Source organism: Perognathus longimembris, chromosome 1 (genome assembly GCF_023159225.1).
Source record: "Perognathus longimembris pacificus isolate PPM17 chromosome 1, ASM2315922v1, whole genome shotgun sequence".
NCBI classification, from domain to species: domain Eukaryota; kingdom Metazoa; phylum Chordata; class Mammalia; order Rodentia; family Heteromyidae; genus Perognathus; species Perognathus longimembris.
The window spans coordinates 66,652,202-66,674,246 of NC_063161.1; the positions used below are offsets into that span (position 1 = coordinate 66,652,202).

The 22,045-nt window shown below is 42.6% G+C and overlaps 1 protein-coding gene across 2 annotated transcripts in view; it reads right to left on the reverse strand.

Moving 5' to 3' along the window:
* Positions 1 to 22,045, reverse strand: part of Dennd5b (DENN domain containing 5B) — a 148,333-nt gene that overhangs the window by 9,077 nt on the left and 117,211 nt on the right. For both annotated transcript variants that reach the window (XM_048366961.1, XM_048366951.1), the window contains 7 exons: positions 21,533 to 21,685; positions 20,084 to 20,162; positions 16,564 to 16,645; positions 11,380 to 11,508; positions 6,759 to 6,880; positions 3,948 to 4,093; positions 1,689 to 1,807 (listed from right to left, as the gene is read on the reverse strand). In XM_048366961.1, coding sequence (XP_048222918.1) covers positions 1,689 to 1,807; positions 3,948 to 4,093; positions 6,759 to 6,880; positions 11,380 to 11,508; positions 16,564 to 16,645; positions 20,084 to 20,162; positions 21,533 to 21,685 — 830 coding nt within the window. The remainder of the gene's footprint in view (positions 1 to 1,688; positions 1,808 to 3,947; positions 4,094 to 6,758; positions 6,881 to 11,379; positions 11,509 to 16,563; positions 16,646 to 20,083; positions 20,163 to 21,532; positions 21,686 to 22,045) is intronic.

A 22,045-nucleotide genomic window follows, 5' to 3' on the forward strand; every position in this document is an offset into this window, starting at 1 on the left:
TTTTTGTTCAAGACAGGTGCTCTATCACTTGAGCCACACTTCTACTTCCAGCTTTTTGCTTATTAAATGGAGATGAAACTCTCATGGATTTTCCTGCCCAGTGTGGCTTTGAACTGTGATGCTTAGATCTTAGCCTCCCGAGTCCCTTGTGCCTGGCTCTGTCTGGTTACTTTGCACATATTCCAGTTAGAAATAAAGCTCCAGGAGCAAAGAGGAGGATGGCCATGTAGGGTAGCGCTGGTGACAGCTGAGAGTTCATCTTCCTTACCAGAATTGTTTTAAGCTTCCTTTTTGTTGTCTGAAGGCTGGCCTCAAACTCCAGCCTCCCACATTCTAGAAGTATAGGTGTGACCACCAGGTACACCTTTTTTGTCTTATTATTTATTTAAAATTGTTATTATAAATGTGATGTACCGAGGGATTACAGTGTCATAAATCATGTCTTTGTTTTTTTTTTTTTCTGCCAGTCCTGGGGCTTGAACTCAGGGCCTCAGTTTTGTCCCTGGCTTCTTTTTGCTCAAGGCTGAAACTCTACCACTTGAGTCACAGTGCCACTTGTGGCTTTTTCTGTTTATGTGGTGCTGAGGAATCGAACCCAGGGCTTCATGCATGCTAGGCAAGCATTGTGCTGCTAAGCCACATTCCCAGCCCATGAGTATATTTCTTTTTGTTTGGTTTTGTTTTTTTGCCAGTCCTGGGGCTTGAACTCAGGGCCTGAGCACTGTCCCTGGCTTCATTTTGCTCAAGGCTAGCACTCTGCCACTTGAGCCACAGTGCCACTTCCGGCTTTTTTTATATATGTAGTGCTGAGGAATGGAACCCAGGGCTTCATGTATATGAGACGAGCACTTTACCACTAGGCCATAGTCCAAGCCCCCATGAGTACATTTCTTTTTTTTTTTTTTTTTTTTTTTTTTTTTTTTTTTTTTTGGCCAGTCCTGGGCCTTGGACTCAGGGCCTGAGCACTGTCCCTGGCTTCTTCCGGCTCAAGGCTAGCACTCTGCCACTTGAGCCACAGCGCCGCTTCTGGCCGTTTTCTGCATATGTGGTGCTGGGGAATCGAACCTAGGGCCTCGTGTATCCGAGGCAGGCACTCTTGCCACTAGGCCATATCCCCAGCCCCAGTACATTTCTTTTTGAACAATGTCTTTTCTTTCACTCACCTTGCTTCCCTCATACTTACACATGTCTCTTCTAACACTTGTGGACTAAAAAGAATTAGCAACAAATGCTTTTTAAAAGCATTTTGGGGGGCTGGGGATATGGCCTAGTGGCAAGAGAGCTTGCCTCCCATACATGAAGCCCTAGGTTCGATTCCCCAGCACCCCAGCACGGAAAACGGCCAGAAGGGGCGCTGTGGCTCAGGTGGCAGAGTGCTAAGCCTTGAGCGGGAAGAAGCCAGGGACAGTGGTCAGTCCCTGAGTGCAAGGCCCAGGACTGGCCAAAAAAAAAAAAAGTTTTGGGGAATAATTTTATATTATATAAAGCAATACCCCTCCCCCTCCAAACTAAAGTTCACAAGAATGAAGTGTTGGGCATGGTTCAAGTGGTAGAGTGCCTGCCTAAAAATTGGGAAGCCTTAAGTTCAAACCTCAGAAGTTTAAAGGGAAAAAAAAACAGTGAAAAAAGCTTTAGAACAAAAACTATTTACAACCTTCTGTCAGGAACTCCTGAGGCCATTTGCTTACCTGTATGTATGTCCGGTGATCTCATTTCTGACCATGACACAGTCCACTAGCCATTTGGCTAACAGCCCGGAGTTATCATGACCTAACTGCACAGTGGTAAGCTTCCCCAAGTTCTGGCACTGCAGAGACAGGACCACAGCGGAGTCAGAACAATGATCCCATCTCAGCTTTACAGTAGAACCTAGCTCCATTTTATAACTAGAGGCCTACTGTGCATCTGCTCTAGAGAAACCATTCAGGGAGCCAAGGAGAGACAGAAGACTGATCAACACTGGCCATCCATCATGGTGGGTGCCAGACTATAGACCTAACAAGGGCAGAAGATATCTATGGAGGAACCCAGAAACCTTATACCTCATAAAACAGTTATTTGTCCTAAAGGATGAGAGGAATTTCAGTAAGTTGGAATGGGTGCTATCTAGAGAAAAAAATGAAGCTGAGTGTTGATGGCTCATGCATGTAATCTACTGTAGCTATTTTAGAAGGCGAGATCTGAGGATTAAGGTTCAAAGCCAGCCTGGGCAGGAAAACCTGAGACTTTTTTTTTTGCTGGTCCTGTGGCTTGCTTGAATTCTTTACCACTTGTGACACAGCTCCACTTCTGGCTTTTTGGTTATTAATTGAAGGAAGAGTCTCATGGCCCAGGCGGGCTTCAAACCATGATCCTCAAAATCCTCCTGAGTTGCTATAATTACAAGTGTGTGCCACCAGCACCTGGCTTGTAAGACTCTTATTTCCAATTAACCACGAAAAAGCCGAAGTGGAGGTGTAGCTCAAGAGGTAAGAGCTCCAGCCTTGAATGAAAAAGTTAAGGGACAGAGATTTAAAAATAAGTAAAATAAAAGGGCTAGGATGTGACATAAGTGGTAGGGTACTCTCCCCCACAAACAAACAAACAAACAAATAAAAGCAAGGGACCTGAGTTTAGATCTTAGTATTCTGAAACATAAACACACCCCTGCAACCCTTACACCCATAAACCTATCAACTGCTTATTTCTGGAATTCTCCAGTTAATACTTTTGGAGCTAACCATAAATAACCCAGCTGTGCAAAGTGAAATTAAGCACGTGGGCTGACTACTGAGGTGGACAAGTACAAAATAAAGCAGTAGCAAGAGGAATGCAAACTCAAATGCTAATTAAGTTCTGGAGGACAAAGCCATCAAAGGTGGAAGTTCTGGAAGCATAAGACGTCCTTGTGTCTCAAGGTTCAGGTGTCACAGTGACCTGGAGGAATGCAGAAGACATGGGAAGAAGAGACAGCTGATGGGAGCTAGAGCTTGGAGACAGCAAGATGGACTTACAGCAAGGTCTGTGTTACATAATTGGTAGTGGGGAGGAAGTGAGGGCTTTAATCTTTCATGAACAGATGGCTGTGAGTCCATTACTCCTACAGAATGTTACAACTTGAAGTGGAAACTGCTATATCTAGAGCCCAGGAGAGACTTGCAGCTAGAACCACTTCCCTCCTGAAAAGCAAGCATATCTTCCTGTGTATCAGAACCAACCTGCATGGGGACTCAAATACAGCGAAATCCTTCACCAGGTGAGACCACAAAGCTGATGATAATATTAATTGGTTTTGTGTGTTTGCTGGTACTAAGGCTTGAAATCAGGACATGCGCGCTATCCCTTAGCTTTATTTTGTTCAAGGCTGATGCTCTGCCATTTGAGCTACAGCTCGACTTTCAGCTGTTACTTGGAGATAAGAGACTCTCTGGGAAATATTTATGCCTGGGCTGGCTTCAAACCTTGTTGCTCAGATCTCAGCCTCCTGAGTAGCTTGGATTACAAGCATGCATGAGCCACTGGTGCCTGGTTAAAAGGGAATGTTATAAAATCACTCAAAGTGGTATGTTTGATTTTTTGTTTTTTGGTGCTGAGGACAGATAGAAATTACACTCTAAATGCCCCCATGTGTTGTAAAAGCCATGAGCATCTATGCCAGGGCTCTGGTGCTTGTGTGTAAGGATAAGTGGGTCTGGGAGGTGAAGAAGTATTTATTCCAATGTTCTCTGCTTGGGAGGCTCTGTGTCTGGCACTGGGGATCATGGAATAGGACCTAGTATAGCCTATTACAACCAGAAAGGCATTAGACAACAATAGTCTATAATATAATTATAGCCTACAAACACAAAAGTCATCCAGCCTGCTTGTGTGTTCCTTCTTTTATTTGACTGAAGGAAAAAGGGAAAGCAAAGCTAGACTCCCGTAGAAAGAAATACATCTTCTGTTTGGACCCAGATGAACAGACTCACCTCAAAAGTCATCTCCAGGAGGTTTTTGGGAATCTGCATTACTCCTGTGTCTCCTAACTCTCCTGACACACAGATCCAGGGATTTGATGTGATGATCGCATTGCTCAGCTTTTTAATGGGGATGATCACTGACCTATAGGGAATCACTGAAAGGAAAAGGTGGAAATTCATGAAAAAATATATAATTAAGGATAGATATAATCAATTATACCCATCTATCTTCTGTCATTATCTATGTGTGTGTGTATATATGTACACATATACACACACACACACATATATGTATCCACCCATTAATCCAATATATCTATCAATATCTATAAATATGCTTTTTGGATGCTTTTTTTGATGTTTTATATGAATTCTTTTTTAGTGCCAGTCCTGGGCATTGGACTCAGGGCCTGAGCACTATCCCTGGCTCTTTGCTCAAGGCTAGCACTCTACCTCTCGAACCACAGTGCCACTTCTGGCTGTTTTCTATATATGTGGTGTTGAGGAATCAAACCCAGGGCTTCATGTATACCATGCAAGCACTCTTGCCACTAGGCCATATTCCCAGCCCTGTATGATGTGTGTGTGTGTGTGTGTGTGTGTGTGTGTGTGTGTGTGTGTGTGTGTGTGTATTAGTCCTGGGGCTTGAACTCAGGGCCAGGGTGCTATCCCCTAGCTTTTCTGATCAAGGCTAGTGCTCTTCTACTTGAACCACCCACTTCTGACTTTTTGCTTGCTAAGTGGAGATAAGAGTTTCATGTACTTTCCTGCTCAGGCTGTCTTCAAACTGTAATCCTCAGATCTCAGCTTCTGGAATCACTAGGATCATAACAGCCATAAGCTACCAGCACCTAGCTTAAAGGTTCTTCTAATGATGGACCACTAGATGTCACTGTCCTACCATGGATCTTGGCTCAAACTTGGCAGCACAAAGTTAGACATTATACATTTTGTTTTTTTCAAGTGGGGTTGACTCTAACCCATTTGTGTGTATGCACACACGTGAGTGTTACAGGGGCTTGAACCCATCTGTGTGCAGTATCTTAGCTTTTTCACTCGGAGTTGGTGCTCTACCATTTGTGCCACAGCTCCACTTCTGGCTTTTTTCAGTGGTCAATTGGAGACAAGAGTTTTGTGTATTTGTCTGCCTGGGCTGGCTTGGAACTGTGATTGTCAGAGTTCAGCCCCTTGAGTAGCTAGGATTACAGGCATGAGCCACTGATGTCTGGTGAATTAATACTTTAGGGCTGGTTTCTATACTTGTTGGGATTTCTACTCAGTCCCAAGAGGGGCATTAGGACCCATCCTACAAACAGATAGACATGGGATGGGAAACTCACACTGGACAAAGTGATCAGACATAGCTTCACAATATGAGCTCAAGATCAGCTGACTCTTACATCAGGAAAATGGGTAACTGGTTCATCTTCCTAAATGTACACAAATGACTTTCTGTTGGGTGAACAGCTCCTTTTACTTTGGCCAAAGGGAGGAAATTATCAGGGAAAGACCATCCTTTCATGGTTTAGTAACTGTCAGAATCAAATGACTTTTGAAATGAAAAGCAGAAGTGGGTGCTAGAGATGGTGCTCATGTCTTGCATTGCTAGGATTAGAAAAGGCCGAGGTAAGGTCAGCAATCTGAGCAGCAGAGGCTCACAGAGGCATAACAGTGATTTCACAGTTTTAAGTATAAAGACAGCAATCTTATTAAACACAGAATACTTCTTTCAGGAAGCAGCTCAATTCCTCAGATAAGTAGAAACCTAAAAATAACTAGATGATCTTAAGAATCCTAAATGGCTTTTTTTCTCTTAAAGCTGCAATGCAACTATAGGTGCAAATGGCTCATGCCTGTAATCCTAGCTACTCAGAAAGTTGAGATACAAGGATAATGATTCAAAGTCAGCCAAGGCAGGAAAGTCCATGAAACTCTTAACCACCAAAACGCCAGAAATAGGGCTGTGACTCAAGTGGTAGAATACCAGCTTTGAGTAAAAAAGCTATGAGACAGAGTCCTGGCACTGAGTTCAAGCCCCATCATTGGCACAAAAACAACAAATATGTAAATAACATCTTAGATTAAAAAAAATTAAAAATGTGGTACTGAGGAATTGGACCCAGGGCTTCATATATGTACCACTAAGTTACATTCGCTATGTAGCCCAGGTGTCTTTGAATTTATGAGCCTCCTGTCTCAGCCTCCTATGTGCTAGGATTACAAGAGCACATTGCCATGCCCCATCTTTACATTCTTCCCTCTCCCCTGCACTGGGGATAAAACACTGGGCATGACAGATAAACACTTTATCCCTGGGCTACATTCCTGACCCCAGTATTTGGATTCTTATACCTGCAGTAACCTCATAAACAGGTTGATCCTGTTAGTGGTCATTATATCATTATAACTGCCTTTCTCCTTGTTTACCTCTACCAGAGATTGGAAAGCCAAGTCTCCATAATTCTGGCCAATGAAATGTTAGCGATGTTTAGTGGGTTACTTCTGCAAAATTATGTTTTCTAACACAGATCCTACAGATTTACGTGTTTTGGTAATAGTAACAGGGCTTGAGCTCAGGGCCTGAGTACTGTCCTTAGCTTTTTCACTCAAGGCTGGTGCTCTACTACTTGAGCAACAGCTCCACTTCAAGCCTTTTCTGGTTAATTGTAGTTAATAATCTCCCAGGTTTTCCTGCATGGCTGGCTTGAACTCTGATCCTCTGATCTCAGCCTCTTTGAGTATTTACGAATATAGGTGTGGGCGAAAATACCTGGCTAGTCTCAGTGTTGAAAGACATGACTCCCCTTTGTCCAGACTTACTGATGGTTGTGAAGACACTGGTGAAACAGAAGTAGTCCACAGCATTGAGGGAGAGGAGATGGTACAGAAACTGCTCTCTCTCTTCTTCACAACGTAGGAAAGCATAGCGCTTATAAAGCTTCCTAAAGGGGAAAACAAGCACACAATATACTTTCCATTATGCCTCAATTCCAAATGACTATCTCTACCATATAAAACAAATGTTCTGAGATCTCATATAGATAACTTAAACAATGAACATATAAACAGGTAAAGACTTTTTCTTGGGGGAGTGGGTATGGTACTAGGGCCTAAACTTCAAGGCCTGAGGGGCTGGGAATAAGGCCTAGTGGCAAGAGGTTTTGTTTCATATACATGAAGCCCTCGGTTCAGTTCCTCAGCACCTCATATATAGAAAACAGCCAGAAGTGGTGCTGTGGCTCAAGAGGTAGAGTGCTAGCCTTGAGCAAAAAGAAGCCAGAGACAGTGCTCAGGCCCTGAGTTCAAGCCCCAGGACTGGCAAAACAACAACAACAACAACAACAACAACAACAAAAAACCCAAAACAAAAACAAAAACTTTCAGGGCCTGGTGTGCTGTCCCTTAGTTTTTGCCACTCAACACTGGAACTCTACCACTTGAGCCACAGCTCTACTTCTGGCGTTTTGCTGGTTAATTATAGATTAGAGTCTCAAGGACTTTCCTGCCGGGGGGGGGGGGGGGGGGGGAGGGGGGGCGGGCATTGAACCATGAACCTCAGATCTCAGTTGCTAGGATTACAAGTACCCATGAGTAAACTGTGAATCATACTGACAGAGCCAGGTGCTGCCTGTAATCCTGGTCAGGAGGTAGAGCTTTGAAGAGTGCAGTTGAAAGCCAGCCCAGACAGGAAAGTCCATAAGATTCTTATCTCCAATTAACTATCAGAAAACTGGAAGTGGAGCTATAGCTCAAAGTGGTAGAGAGCTAACTTTGAGCAAAAATTTCTCAGGCCCAACAAAAAAAGAGAATTACTGACCAATATCACTAATGAACACAGATGCAAAGCTCCTCAACAAAATATTGGCTAACAGGATCCAGAAATTCATCAAGAAAATTATACATCACGATCAAGTAGGCTTCATCCCACAGACTCAAGAATGGTTCAAATCCACAAATCAATAAATGTAATTCACCATATCAACAAGAGCTAAGACCGAGAACCACATCATCATCTCGGCCGATGTCCCAAAAGCCTTTGACAAAATACAACACCCATACATGTTAAAAGCCCTGGAGAGAACAGGAATAGAGGGAACATTCTTTAAAACAATAAAAGCCATATACAACAGACCAACAGCTAATATCATATTTAATGGGGAGAAACTAGGGCTGGGGATATGGCCTAGTGGCAAGAGCGCTTGCCTCGTAAATGGGGAGAAACTAAAACCATTTCCCCTAAACTCAGGAACAAGATAAGGATGTCTACTCTCCCCGCTTTTATTCAACATAGTGCTGGAATCCCTAGCCATAGCAATAAGGCAAGAGGAGGACATCAAAGGGATCCACATTGGCAAAGAAGAAATCAAACTATCCCTACACGCAGATGACATGATCTTATATCTAAAGGACCCAAAAAACTCAGTCCCCAAACTCCTACACCTAATAAACCATTTTGGCAAAGTAGCAGGATACAAAATCAACCCACAAAAACAGCAGCTTTTCTGTACACCAGCAATGTACAAGCAGAAAAGGAAACTATGGAAATAATACCATTTGCAATAGCTAAAAAAAGAATAAATTACCTAGGGATTAATTAACCTAACTAAAGACATGAATGACCTATTTAATGAGAACTATAAAAACCTAAAAAGGGAAATCAAAGAGGACACCAGGAGATGGAAAGACCTTCTATGCTCATGGGTAGGAAGAATCGATATAGTGAAAATGGCCATATTGCCCAAAATGTTACACAAATTCAATGCAATCCCCATCAAGATCCCAGCTACATTCTTCACTGAAATAGAGAAAACAACCCATAAATTCATATGGAACAACAAAAGACCTAGAATAGCTAAAGCAATTCTAGGCAAAAGAAGCAGCGCAGAAGGAATCACAATACCAGATTTCAAGCTCTATTATAGAGCCATCATAACAAAAGCAGCCTGGTATTGGTATAAAAACACACCTGAAGACCAATGGAATAGAATAGAAGACCCAGAAATAAAGCTGCATTCTTACAGTCAGCTGATATTCGACAAAGAAGCTAAAGACATACAATGGAAAAAGCATAGCCTCTTCAACTACTGGTGCTGGGAAAACTGGGCAGCCACATGTAGAAAACTCAAAGTAGACAGACCCTAGCCTATCACCATGCACCAAGATTAAATCAAAATGTGTGAAGGACCTCAACATCAGACCTGAATCCTTGAAACTACTGAAGGGCAGAGTAGGAGAGACACTAGGACTTACAGGCACAGGTAGGAACTTCCTGAACATAGTCCCAGGGGCACAACAGATAGGGGAGAGTCTCGACAAATGGGACTACTACAAAATAAAAAGTTTCTGCACAGCTAAAGACATAGCCACCAAACTAGAAAGACAGCCAACCATATGGGAAAGGATCTTCACCAGCACAGCAACAGACAAAGGCCTAATCTAATATCTGTCATCTACAGAGAACTCCAAAAACTAACCCCCTCCAAACCCAGTAAACCAATTATTAAATGGGCAAAGGAGCTAAAGAGAGACTTCACAAGAGAAGAGATAAAAATGGCAAAGAAACATATGAGGAAATGCTCAACATTCCTGGCAGTAAAGGAAATGCAAATAAAAACAACCCTGAGATACCACCTCACTCCAGTTAGAATGGCCTATAGTCTGAACTCAGGCAACAACAAATGCTGGAGGGGATGCGGGGAAAAAGGAACCCTTCTCCACTGTTGGTGGGAGTGCAAATTAGTACCACCACTTTGGAGAACAGTATGGGGGTTCCTCAATAAGCTCAGCATAGACCTACCCTATGACCCAGCCATACCACTCCTAGGCATCTATCCTGAACAACAGGTCTCAGGATATCATAAAGACATCTGCACATCCATGTTTATCACTGCACAATTCACAACAGCCAAAATATGGAAACAACCCAGATGCCCCACTACAGATGAATGGGTACAAAAAATGTGGTACCTATACACAATGGAATACTACATAGCGATTAGAAATGATAAAATATTGGTATTCTCAGGTAAATGGTCAGAACTTGAACAAATAATGTTGAGCGAGACAAGCCTAGAACACGGAGAACAAAGAGGCATGGCCTCCTTGATATATGACTGTTAGGGTGGGGGGGGGACAGTAGAGACCAGGTCTTCAAAACAACCAACTTCTTTTCAAATGTTATTTCCACGTTTGGGTCAGCGACTTTACATTATGTACCTAAATCCAAACAACTACTAAACATAAAAAGGTCTAGAATAGACCTATCAGTGGATCACAATAGCTCAACAGCTATGTACACACGATCATATAAGACGAGGATAAGCAAAAACAACTCCAAGAGAAGGACACAGGAGGATTCTATTGCTGACATTACATTTAAAGTTCTAGGTGAATTTCCTTGGGCGTACCCTATGTGGTTACTGTATATGATTTTGGTACAGTGGTTATTGTATATATGCCTACCTGATCTAGGGAAGGGAAAGAAAAAAGAGGGTGTAAGATATCACAAGAAATGTACTCACTGCCTTATTATGTAACTGTACCCCTTTTGTACAACACCTTTTCAATAAAATTTAATAATAAAAAAAATTTATCAGGGACAGAGTTCAAGTCCCACAACTGACAAAAAACAGAACAAAACAAAAAAAGGCTATAAGGATTGTAGGTGTGAGCCACCAGTTCTCACTCCAGTTTTTTTTGGGGGGAGGGGTTGGAGTAGGGTGGGATAGGAAACTGGGATTTGAACTCAGCACTCTGTGGTTGCAAATCAGGCACTCTACCACTTGAACATCACACCACATCCCTAGTCCTATATGGGTCGTTATTTTTCAATAGGGTCTCACATTTTTGCTCAGGGCCAGCCTCAGACTATGATTCTTCTACCTAGGCCTTCTGGTGTATCTGGGATTAAACAAATGTGTATTACCAGATCTGGCTTGATTGAGATGGGGTTGGATCTTACCACCATTTTGCCCAGGCTGGCCTCAGATTTCAATTCTTCTGATTTCTGCCTCTGGAGTAGCTAGTATTAGGTGTGAATGAGTAAGCTGAGATTACAGGTGTGATCGACTGTGCCTTGTCCTGCTACTACAGGCTTTGTTTATAAGTTTTACAGTATAAGGTTTATATGAGTTCATGTATCCTTCAGATGTTCCTGTCAGCTCGTGTGGACTAGTCAGCTCCCCCACTACCCCATTACTGCACAACAATCTGTTCTTTGGCTGTGCTATCTGGTGTGCCCACCCCAAAATGATCAAGTATTACAACCATGACAGCTAGTAGGTTTCTGGAGCACTTATCTGTAGGACAGTAATAATGCAGGTGGCTTGTGAATCAGCAATTCCCACTGAAATACCAGTCAGTGTACATGATACGATCACAATATACTCTGCCAGCACACACATCAGGGGAGTAGAAATGGCTTGGAAAGGCCTAGTCTTACTTGGTGAGTAGTTGGTTTGAGAGCAGCTGTTTGAGGTGCTGGGACAGAAGCTTCTTTTCCAGGGACAATCTGATCCACGCACGGGCACGCCCCACGTCAGTCTTGATCTCACTCATGCTCTGAATGTGCCTAGAGAACACAGGCAACAGTGAAGGCTCAGCTCTGTGTGGCCAGGAGCCTGTAGACAGACTACAGGAACTACAGACAGGACAGGTCTTCCTACCATGCACACACAATGTGAAGGCTGGCTAGACCTTCAGCCATTCCAGTTGACTCACAAATTCGGTCCCTGTCACCTTTGCATGGTAATTCACAAGCAACATCTTATGAGGAATTATCCACACTCCTGAACTTTGCAGCTTTATGTAACTGTTTGTTTGTTTAATGCCAGTCGTGGGGCTTGAACTCAGGGCCTGAGCACTGTCCCTGAGCTTCTTTGCTCAAAGATAGCACTCAACTACTTGAGCTATAACACCACTTCTAGCTTTTTCTGTTTATGTGGTGCTAAGGAATCGAACCCAGGGCTTCATGCATGCTAGGCAAGTACTCTACCACTAAGCTATACTCCTAGTCCTTTATTTTTATGGCAGTACTGGAGTTTTGAACTCAGGGTTCTGAGCTTCAGTAAGGCAGGCACTCTACTCTGCTACATCTCCAACTTACTTCTTAAGGTTTATGACTTTTTTTGTTTTGGCCTCAAAACACCTATAAATATTCACTTGTTTATTCCAGATCCTCAAAAGATAAAAATAAGACAATCAGAATAGTCAAGTTTCTATTCACAGTGATTGTTCTATATAGTTTATATATATGTCACAAGTTTAATCTATTGAACTACTTTTCATGTGGTCTCAGACACTAAGTGGAAAATATAAAATCTTACTATTTAGGACATTAGGTAAGTCTAGCTATACTCTGTTGATATTAAAAGTTGGAAGAGGGGCTGGGAATATGGCCTAGTTGCAAGAGCGCTTGCCTCCTACACATGAAGCTCTCTGTTCGATTCCCCAGCACCACATATATGGAAAACGGCCAGAAGGGGTGCTGTGGCTCAGGTGGTAGAGTGCTAGCCTTGAGCGGGAAGAAGCCAGGGACAGTGCTCAGGCCCTGAGTCCAAGGCCCAGGACTGCCCCCCCCCAAAAAAAAAAAAAGTTGGAAGAGGCTTAGAAAATTACATGGTTATTACACATTACAAAACTGATGTGGCCTAGCTGGGTGCCAGTGGCTCACCCCTGTAATCCTAGCTACTCAGGAGGCTGAGATCTGAGGATCCTGGGCAGGAAAGTCTGGGAGACTCTTATCTCCAATAAACCACTCAGAAAACCAGAAATGGTGCTGTGGCTCAAATGGTAGAGTGCTAGCCCTGAGCAGAAGAGCTCAGGGACAGCTCCCAGGCCCGAAGTTCAAGCCCCACGACCGATCAAAAACAAACAAAACAATGACATAGCCTGACATCAATGAACTATAATGTATGTATGTAAATTACTGTTCATGAGTCTGAATCTATCTTCCTAAATGACTTTTCTCCTAAGGGGGAAAAGAGGAAGAGTGAAATAGAGACAGGGAAGACTGTAAAGCCACTGCACAGAAGCACCAGTGGAGTCTTGTTTCTGTCATCCTCAGGTCTGCCTTTTTTCTCCTTCCCTTATAGTTACATAAATCTCTTCCAATACTTGTGGACTAATAAGAATTAGCAACAAATACAATGTGTTTTTGTCTTTTTTGTTGTTGTTGTGCCAGTCCTGAAGCTTGAACTCTGGGCCTGGACACTGTGCCTGAGCTTCTCTGACCCAAGACTAGCACTCTAAGACTTGAGCCATAGTGCTATTTCCAGCTTTTTGGTAGTTCATTGGAGGTAAGAGTCTCATGGACTTTCTCTGCCCAGGTTGGCTTCAAATCATGATCCTCAGATCTCAGTCTCTTGAGAAGCTAGGATTATGGGCATGAACCACCACACCTGACCATTTTTGTGGAGCTTGGCCACAATCCACCTCACCTCTAATAATTTTTCAGAACTTATAACAAACTTATTCTAAAGGATTCAGTACCATTACACATAGCCATGAGCAGAGAAATCTGTGTTAAGCACAGCCCCCATGAGCCTTGGCTTACATTGGTGGTGACAGCAGTGTGGGTCCCTGGAGATCTAGATGCCTTCAAAGGTGAGCCTTTAAAACAACGGAGGCTCTCTCTCAGCCCTCTGGACTTCACCAATCAGGACACAGGACTTCAGTTCTCAACAACTACATTTTCTAATTCATTTCATTCTTTCACATTTAGTAACTGGAATGCTTCTTAGCTAAAGCCACTATTATTTTCTGGTCATGTCCTCACAAAGATGCCCGGGACTCTTACTGTATTTTTCCATCCCTCAGCCCTGCATCCCTCCACTGCCCAGCCAGGCCTGGTTCTTCTTATTACAGAATATAGGGGTGCTCACTATGGCTGAGGTAATGCTTCTTCTAGCTCCTATTAAGAGAGAAAGCTCAGAAATATGTCAGTGACTGCCAGAGCCAGGAAATAGGAGAGGGGCTGGGGCTGACCAAAAAGGAGGAGCCTGGTGGTTGGTTGGGGTAATGAAACTGGCCGTGTATTTGTAAGGTCCATAGCACTGTACATTAACAAAGAATGAATCTGATCATACATAAATTTCAGGGAAACAAAGGAAAACAAAAGGCCAACCAGGATATGAAGGGAACCCCAAACAGAATACAAACTAACAGAAAGAACAGAACTCTTTTTTTTTTGTCTGAGACTGGGACTTAAACTTGGTACCTGACACTTTTGCTCATTGGCTAGCATTCTACCAAATGAACCACATCTCCAATCCCAACACAACAATTTTTGTGTGCATGTGCTGGTTGTGAGACTTGAACTCATGGCCTGGGCCAGTACTGTACTGTCCTTGAGCTTTTCTTTCTAGCTTTTGTTTTGTTTTGGCTTAAGGTTGGTACTCTACTACTTGAGCCATACCTCCACTTCTGGCTTTCTGTTGGCTAATTAGAGGTAAGAGTCTCATACACTTTCCTGCCCCAGTTGGCTTTGAACTGTGATTCTCAGATCTCAGTCTTCAGGACAGCTAAGATTACAGGCATGGACCACCAGCGACTGGCCTAAGAGAACAGTTTTACAAATAAATAATGTACCCACACTGAAGAGAATGAAGAACAAACACCTCCAAAACCTAAGCTTTGGAAACAAGTATTTTGACTGGACCCAAAACTTAAAAAACAAAAGTAGAAGTAGACAAAAATACAGTATTATTGGCGGGTCATTGAGCAATGACCTTGTGCACACAAGGCTTGCCCAAACAAGCAAATACACTGTCAATAACAAGAACCAGATCTCTAGTGGTTGGAAAAAGAAATTAAAAATAAGGAAAGAAGTTACCCCTGGTACTAATGTGAAATAAGAGACATCATTAACTCACAGTTTGAAAATGCCTGTATACATATATAAAAAATACATATCCACATAAAGATGGGAACAAATGTAGAGATGCATGTGTAACACAGCTTGTAAGCACTAGTACACAAACATGCATCCCAGGCTTATTTTGGGAACTTTACACTTATTAAGTCACTGAATATTTATTCCAAGATTTTGAGAAGTCCTATCACCCTATTTTATAGGCTCTGGGCCTAGCTAGCAGCATAGCTGAAAATATTAACCTTGGAAAGCTGGTTACAGAGCCCAAGGTTGGCCTATCTTCCTTCCTTCCTTCCTTCCTTCCTTCCTTCCTTCCTTCCTTCCTTCCTTCCTTCCTTCCTTCCTTTCCTTCCTTTCCTTCCCTCCCTCCCTCCCTCCCTCCCTCGCTTTCTCTCTCTTTATTTTTTTTTCTTGGTCATGGAACTTGAACTCAGGGCCTGGGCACTGTCCCCCCTGAGCTCTTTTGCTCAAGGCTAGTGCTCTACACTTTGAGCTACAGTGCCACTTCTGGTTTTCTGGTGGTTAATTGGAGATAAAAATCTCATGGACTTTTATACCTGGGCTGGTTTTGAGCCATATCTCAGCTTCCTGAGTAAGCCACCATTGCCTGGCTTCACTGAACTTTCATGTGGCTAAGGTCAAAGAATCCTATGAGATAGGTATCATTCCTGTCTCTACTTGAGACCTGGGGAAACTGAGGCACGGGGAAAGTCACACAGATAGCCAGAGGTAAAGTCAAGATGTGTCAACACTATGCTTGAGTGCCACTTAAGAGTTGCAAATATTTAAAAGTCAAATAATCAACAATATTTATAAGGCAAATCATAAATGTTACCATTATTACAAATGTTATGACACTCATCTGAAATTTATATATCTTAAGAGCTGAGCACTGTGCCTAAAATGTTTAAAAGGAAAAAAAAGCCTTCATCTGAAAAAAAATCCATTTGGGATTTATTTTTGTGACAGTTCTGGGACTTGAACTCAGGACCTGGGCACTTCCTGAGCTTTTTTATTTTTATTATTTATTTATTGCTCAAGGTTAGCACTCTATCAGTTAAACCATAGCTCTATTTCTGGATTTTTGGTGGTTAAGTCTCACAGAGGGACTGGGTTGGGTTTGATTCCTCAGCACCACATAAACAGAAAAAGTCAGAAGTGGTGCCGTGTCTCAAGTGGCAGAGTGCTAGCCTTGAGTAAAAAGAAGCCAGGGACAGTGCTCAGGCCCTGAGTCCAAGCCCAGGACTCACAGACTTTTGCTTCCTGGCTTGCTTCAAACTGTAATCCTCAGATCTTGGCTTCCTGAGTAGTTAGTATTACAGGTGTGAGTTACTGATACTTGGCTGTTTTGGATATTTTCATGCCTCTGAAGATTTCAAAGGCCAGTAATTCAGAAGTAATAACTTTCAGATTTGTATTTGTTTCAAAAAAAAATCTGCAGACAGTAAGATTTCTGACAAGTAATCTGTTATCTGAATACTTCTTTTTTCAGACATCTGTAGATAGTAGGTATTTAAAGTAGTTAAAAAAATCAAACAAAATTGTATAATAGATCAGAAATATTTAGAAAACTCCTTTGGATTTAATGTCAGAAAAAATATAATGCATAGACATCAATAGATAAAAATGATAAAAGATGCTTTCTTCTGAATATGTAAGGAAAAAATATACATAGCCATAGATATTTGAGCAATTTAGGTAATAAGCCATAAAATATTTTCAAGTTATCATCATTTTAACTTGTACAACAAATACCTCATGTCTTGGATAAGAGAAACCCTGAGTGTAGGTAACATAACTCCCGAGTCAGACTTTCTTCTTTCTGGTCCAAGGGCAACTGTGGAAGAGCAAAATATTAATTAGAAAAAAACAACAGAAAGAACTTTAATTTGTGGTTGTATTTAGATATTTTAAATGATTTTTTAATAGAAATCTACCTAGCAAATAAGGCAAAGTGTGCAAATTCTGTCCCTAAAGGCCAGTCATTTTCTACAGCTACTCATTCTAAGAGCATAATTACAGAAAACCATCTCTAAATTAAGGTACTCAATATGTCAATCTTTATCTCTGGACTCATGAAGTGGAAATGTTTAGATTAAACTCTGGAAAAGGTGCGTTAAAAAATAAAAAAATAAAATAAAATAAAATGAAGGGGCTGGGGATATGGCCTAGTGGCAAGAGTGCCTGCCTCATATACATGAGGCCCTGGGTTCAATTCCCCAGCACCACATATACAGAAAATGGCCAGAAGTGGTGCTGTGGTTCAAGTGGCAGAGTGCTAGCCTTGAGCAAAAAGAAGCCAGGGACAGTGCTCAGGCCTAGAGTCCAAGCCCCAGGACTGGCCAAAAAAAATAAAATTTAAATAAAATAAAATGAAATTTTAGGCCGGGCACTGGTGGCTCACACCTGTAATACTAACTATTCAAGAGGTTGAGACCTGAGGATCATGGTCTGAAGTCACCCAGGCAGGGAAGACTGTGAGACTCTATCTATAATGACCACCAAAAACATGGAAGTGAAGCTGTGGCTCAAGTGCTTAAGTGCTAGTCTTGAGTGAATAAAGTTAAGGGATAGTTCTCAGAGCTTGGGTTCAAGATCTAGTGGCTTACATGCAGGTATATGTGAGCGCATGAGTGCAGACACACACACAGAAAAGAAAGCTCTGGACAACTGGTGTGGTTCAGTGGCAGAGCATCTTCTTGGTCACTGGCTTGAGTTAAAAAAAAAAAAAAAAGGCAAGCTGGGTGCTGGTGGTTCACATCTGTAATCTTAGCTACTCAGGAAGCTGAGATCTGAGGATCATGGTTCTAAGCCAGCCAAGCAGAAAAGTCCTTGTGAAACTCATTAACTCCAACTAACCACTCAAAAACCAGAAGTGGCACTGTGGCTCAAGTGATAGAGCCCTAGCCTTGAACACAAAGAGGCTCAGAGACAGTGGTCAGACCTGTGTTTAAGCCCCACAACGCACTGAAAAAAAAAAAGAAAGAAAGAAAGAAAGAAAAACAGGCCGGACACTGGTAGCTCCTTCCTGTAATCTTAGCTACTCAGGAGGCTGAGATCTGAGGATCATAGTTCAAAGCCAGTCTGGGCAGGAAAGTCTATAAGGCTCTTTGTCTTCAATTAAGCATTAGAAAAGCAGTAGTGAAGCTGTAGCTCAAAGTGGCAGAGCACTAGTTTTGAGCTGAAAAAGCTCAGAAACAGTACCTAGACCCTGAGTTCAAGCCCCATGACCACCACCCCCCCACAAAAAAAAAAATAAAGGAAAGAAAGAGGGCTGGGAACATGGCCTAGTGGCAAGAGTGCTTGCCACATATACAGGAAGCCCTGGGTTTGATTCCTCAGTACCACATATATAGAAAAGGCCAGAAGTGGTGCTGTGGCTCAAGTGGCAGAGTGCTAGCCTTGAGCAAAAAGAAGCCAGGGACAGTGCTCAGGCCCGGAGTTCAAGCTCCAGGATTGAAAAAAAAAGAAAAAAGAAAAACAAGGCAGGGAATGTGGCTTAGTGGTAGAGTGCTTGCCTAGCATTCATGAAGCCCTGGGTTCAATCCCTCAGTACCACACAGGGAGAAAAAGTTGGAAGTGGCTCTGTGGCTCAAATGGTAGAATGCTAGCTTTGAGCAAAAGAAACCCAGGGACAGTGCCCACACCCTTAGTTTAAGTCCCAGTACTGGCAAAAAAAAAAAAAAAAAAAAAAAAAGGGAAAAACAAGCAAGTCCTTGCTGTAAACACACACACACACACACACACACACACACACACACACACACACACACACTTCAAGACATTCTTCTTTTTTTTTGTTTTTTTTTGGTTTGGTTTGGGTCCAGGGGCTTAAACTTAAAGAGCTGGCATTATCTCTGAGCTTTTTTTTTTTTTTTTGCTTAAGGCTAGCTCTCTACTGTGAGCCACAGCCCTACTTCCAGATTTTTTGGTGGGTAATTGGAAATAAAGAGTCTCAAGGACATTCTGGCCCAAGCTACCTTCAAACCACATTCCTCAGATCTCATTGAGATCATGACACTTCTAACATGAGATGTCTTCTATAAACTGTAAGAGAATCTGACTTCTAACCTGAGTGTGATAGTGCTAACCTGTGTACAGGTGGGTACCTGGGTACACCCCAGGTACTTGAGAGGCTAAGGCAGGAGGATCACCTGAACCTAGGAGCTTGAGACAAGCCTAGGTATCAGAGTGAGACTCCACCATTCACAGATTATAAATGTTACAGGGCTTGAGGGAGGAGATTCCCTGTCCCTCCAAGAGTCCACCACTCAGAGACAGTCTCAAGCAAAGAGATGTATTTATTGGGGAAGCAAAAAGTGGACTGACCAGCCAGGGACACAGTGCAGACTCGGGAGCTGCCACTGTGATCCCCAGCAGTCCTCAGATTGGGGTTTATAAAGGTAAAAGTGTAGCACAGATGTAGGGGGTTGACGCAGGGGGAAGAGCAAGCAACAAACAAGTTAAGCAAGCCATTTACAGAAGCAGAATTTTGGGGTCAGGTTGACCTAATAATCAAGATGGAGTCAGCTCTACTCCCCTCAACGTTTCCTACTATGTTTCCCTAATCAAGATGGAGTCATCTGTACTCCCTACAACAATAAATAGATACATACATACACTAGCAAGTAAGGAAGCAGGGAAAAGGATTCTTACTCTAGGAGAGGGTTTGTTTTTGTGATGGTTCTTGAGCTTTAAATTTGGGGCTTTGTACTATGGCTTGTTTGGTTTTTGTGTTTTGCTTTTTTTCCTGCTCAAGGCTAGTGCTCTAACACATTGATCCATAGCACCACTTCTGGTTTTCTGGTGGTTAATTGGAGATAATAGTCTCACCCACTTTCCTGCCTAGGCTGGCTTTGAACTGTGATCCTTAGATCCCAGCCTCCTGAGTAGCTAGGATTATAGCATGAGCACTGGTACCCAGCCCACACAACTTTTATGTAAGTCCAAGTATATCCTGGCATAGTCCTTCACACTTTATGGGGTTTCCATATGTTACCTTCTTTGATCAACATGACTGCCTTGGCATAGCCAACATTACCTTCCCTATCTTATGAATAAGGAGGCAAAAGATCAGAGAGGTCAAGTGATTTTTTTCTAGCTTCCCATGTAATAAATCACATTAATCTCTGCTTTATTTCACTTCTGGCAAGATGGGTAAGTTTTCACTTTAGACAGGAAAGAGACAAACACAGCCACCCAGAACTGACTCTCCCCATGGTCTGGTACTGCCTGCTCTGTGGAAACAATCTATCCCAAAACAGTGCCTGCTCACCTGGTGATTCTGCAAGATGCTCTTGCTTCTCTTCTCTGTCTTGAAACTGAATTAAATGTGACCACAAGGCTGACTTCCCCTGAAAATAAAAGAAATAATTCTTCATCAAGACCATTCACATTAAATTGGTCATTCAGAAGTTTGGTGATCTAGCTTACCAATTCCTCATTGTGTGATGTGTGTGTGTGTGCGCGCACACACACGCACACGCGTGTGCACGCACATGCGCACACCAGTATCAGGGTTTAAACTCAGGGCTTCAAATTCTTGCTTGGCTTTTTTCTCTAATGGCTATGTTCCACCACTTGAGCCATATCTCCAGTCAGGCATTTTGTTGAGTAACTGGAGATATACATTTCTTTATGAACAGTGTCATGTCTTCCCTTGCTCTCTCCCAGTTTTTCCCTCTAGTGGAGATGTAGTCTTGTGGCTTTTTTTCCTCCAACATTTCAACTATGATCCTCTAGCTCTCAGCTTCTTGAGTAGCTAGGACTATAGGTATGATCCCTGGCACCCAGTTTTTTAAAGTTATTTTTGGAGTAGCTGGGTATTGAAGTGGGGCCTTGTGCACTGGAGGCACATGGCTACCAAGTAACACACAGAGGCCTGTGTGACATTCTGGGCATTTAACTCCTTTGCCTTTCTGAAGAGCTTGGCAAGAGTCTAGCAAAGGGAAGAGAAGCAGCTCAGCAGAAGGCCAGAAGGGCTGGCATGGAGATTACTGATGTCAGTTCGACTGTCACTTTGTTGTATATAATTAGGCCACATTAGTAACCATGGAATTAAAGGGCTCTAGTAGCACAAAATACATATGCATATGTAGAATGTTTGGATATGAGGCAAGGGGAGAATAAAACTGGTATAATGGGATAAGGAAAAAGGGGAATCTCATCAGAAACATATCCAAAAAGGAGACTGACGACCAGAGCAAAGAAACTATCTGAACTTTCCCACCCTTAACCACCATAACACAAAATTGTAAAGAACTATTAATTTTGGCTGGATAAAAGTAGACATTGCATAGGTTTCACAGAGCAATGAGTCTGCAGTAAGTGTGGGGTTTTATCTTTTGCTATTATTCCCAAATTGTTGCCGGATTGTCAATTATGTTTTCCTTTTCTGGGGTTAAAAAGCTAGTAACACTACCAGTCATCTTGTGACAAAAGACAAAAGAACATAGCCTTTTTTTTCCCCTCAAGGCTGGTGCTCTACCACTGTAGCCACAGTTCCACTTTTGGCTTTTTTTCTGGTTCATTGGAGATTGTCTCACAGACTTTTTTTTTCCAGAATTGGCTTTGAACCATGTCTTCAGATCTTAACCTTTAGAATATACTAGGACTATAGGTGTGAGTTTTAAGTGCCAGGCCAAAGATAGCCTTTTAATGACATCTCCTTCTTCATGTCATATTTCTTACAGACCTCCTAATGGGCTATGTCATAAACAGTTACCTGCTTGACCTGCAAGCCATGGCTCCATATCCTCTCCAGCAGGTCACAGAGGCTGGCAATCAGGGTGTTCTCCTCCAGGCCAGTGATGTTTGCTTCCCCATGGCCCAGCTCCACTGCCTCATGTCCCATCTTCTCTACCAACATGCGTTTTGTCTGAAATATCATGCACCGTGGGTCATAAGTCATCCCATAAATGAGCCAATTAATGGCTTCCCTTTGTTATTTGTCTAATTACAGATTTGCGTGCGTGCGCGCGCGTGCGCGCGCGCGTGTGTGTGTGCATGCGCGCGCTATTCCTGGGGCTTGTATTCAGGGCCTTGCACCATCCCTGAGCTTTTGTGCTCAAGGCTAACTCTCTACCACAGAGCCATAACTCCACTTTTGACTCTTTTGGTGCTTGAGCTAAGAGTCTCATGGACTTTCCTGTCCAGATTAGCAATGTCTTTTGATGGCAGAGGATACAAAGGTGAGAAAAACGACATGGGTGTCCCAGATTACTAGTGTGGTGAGTCA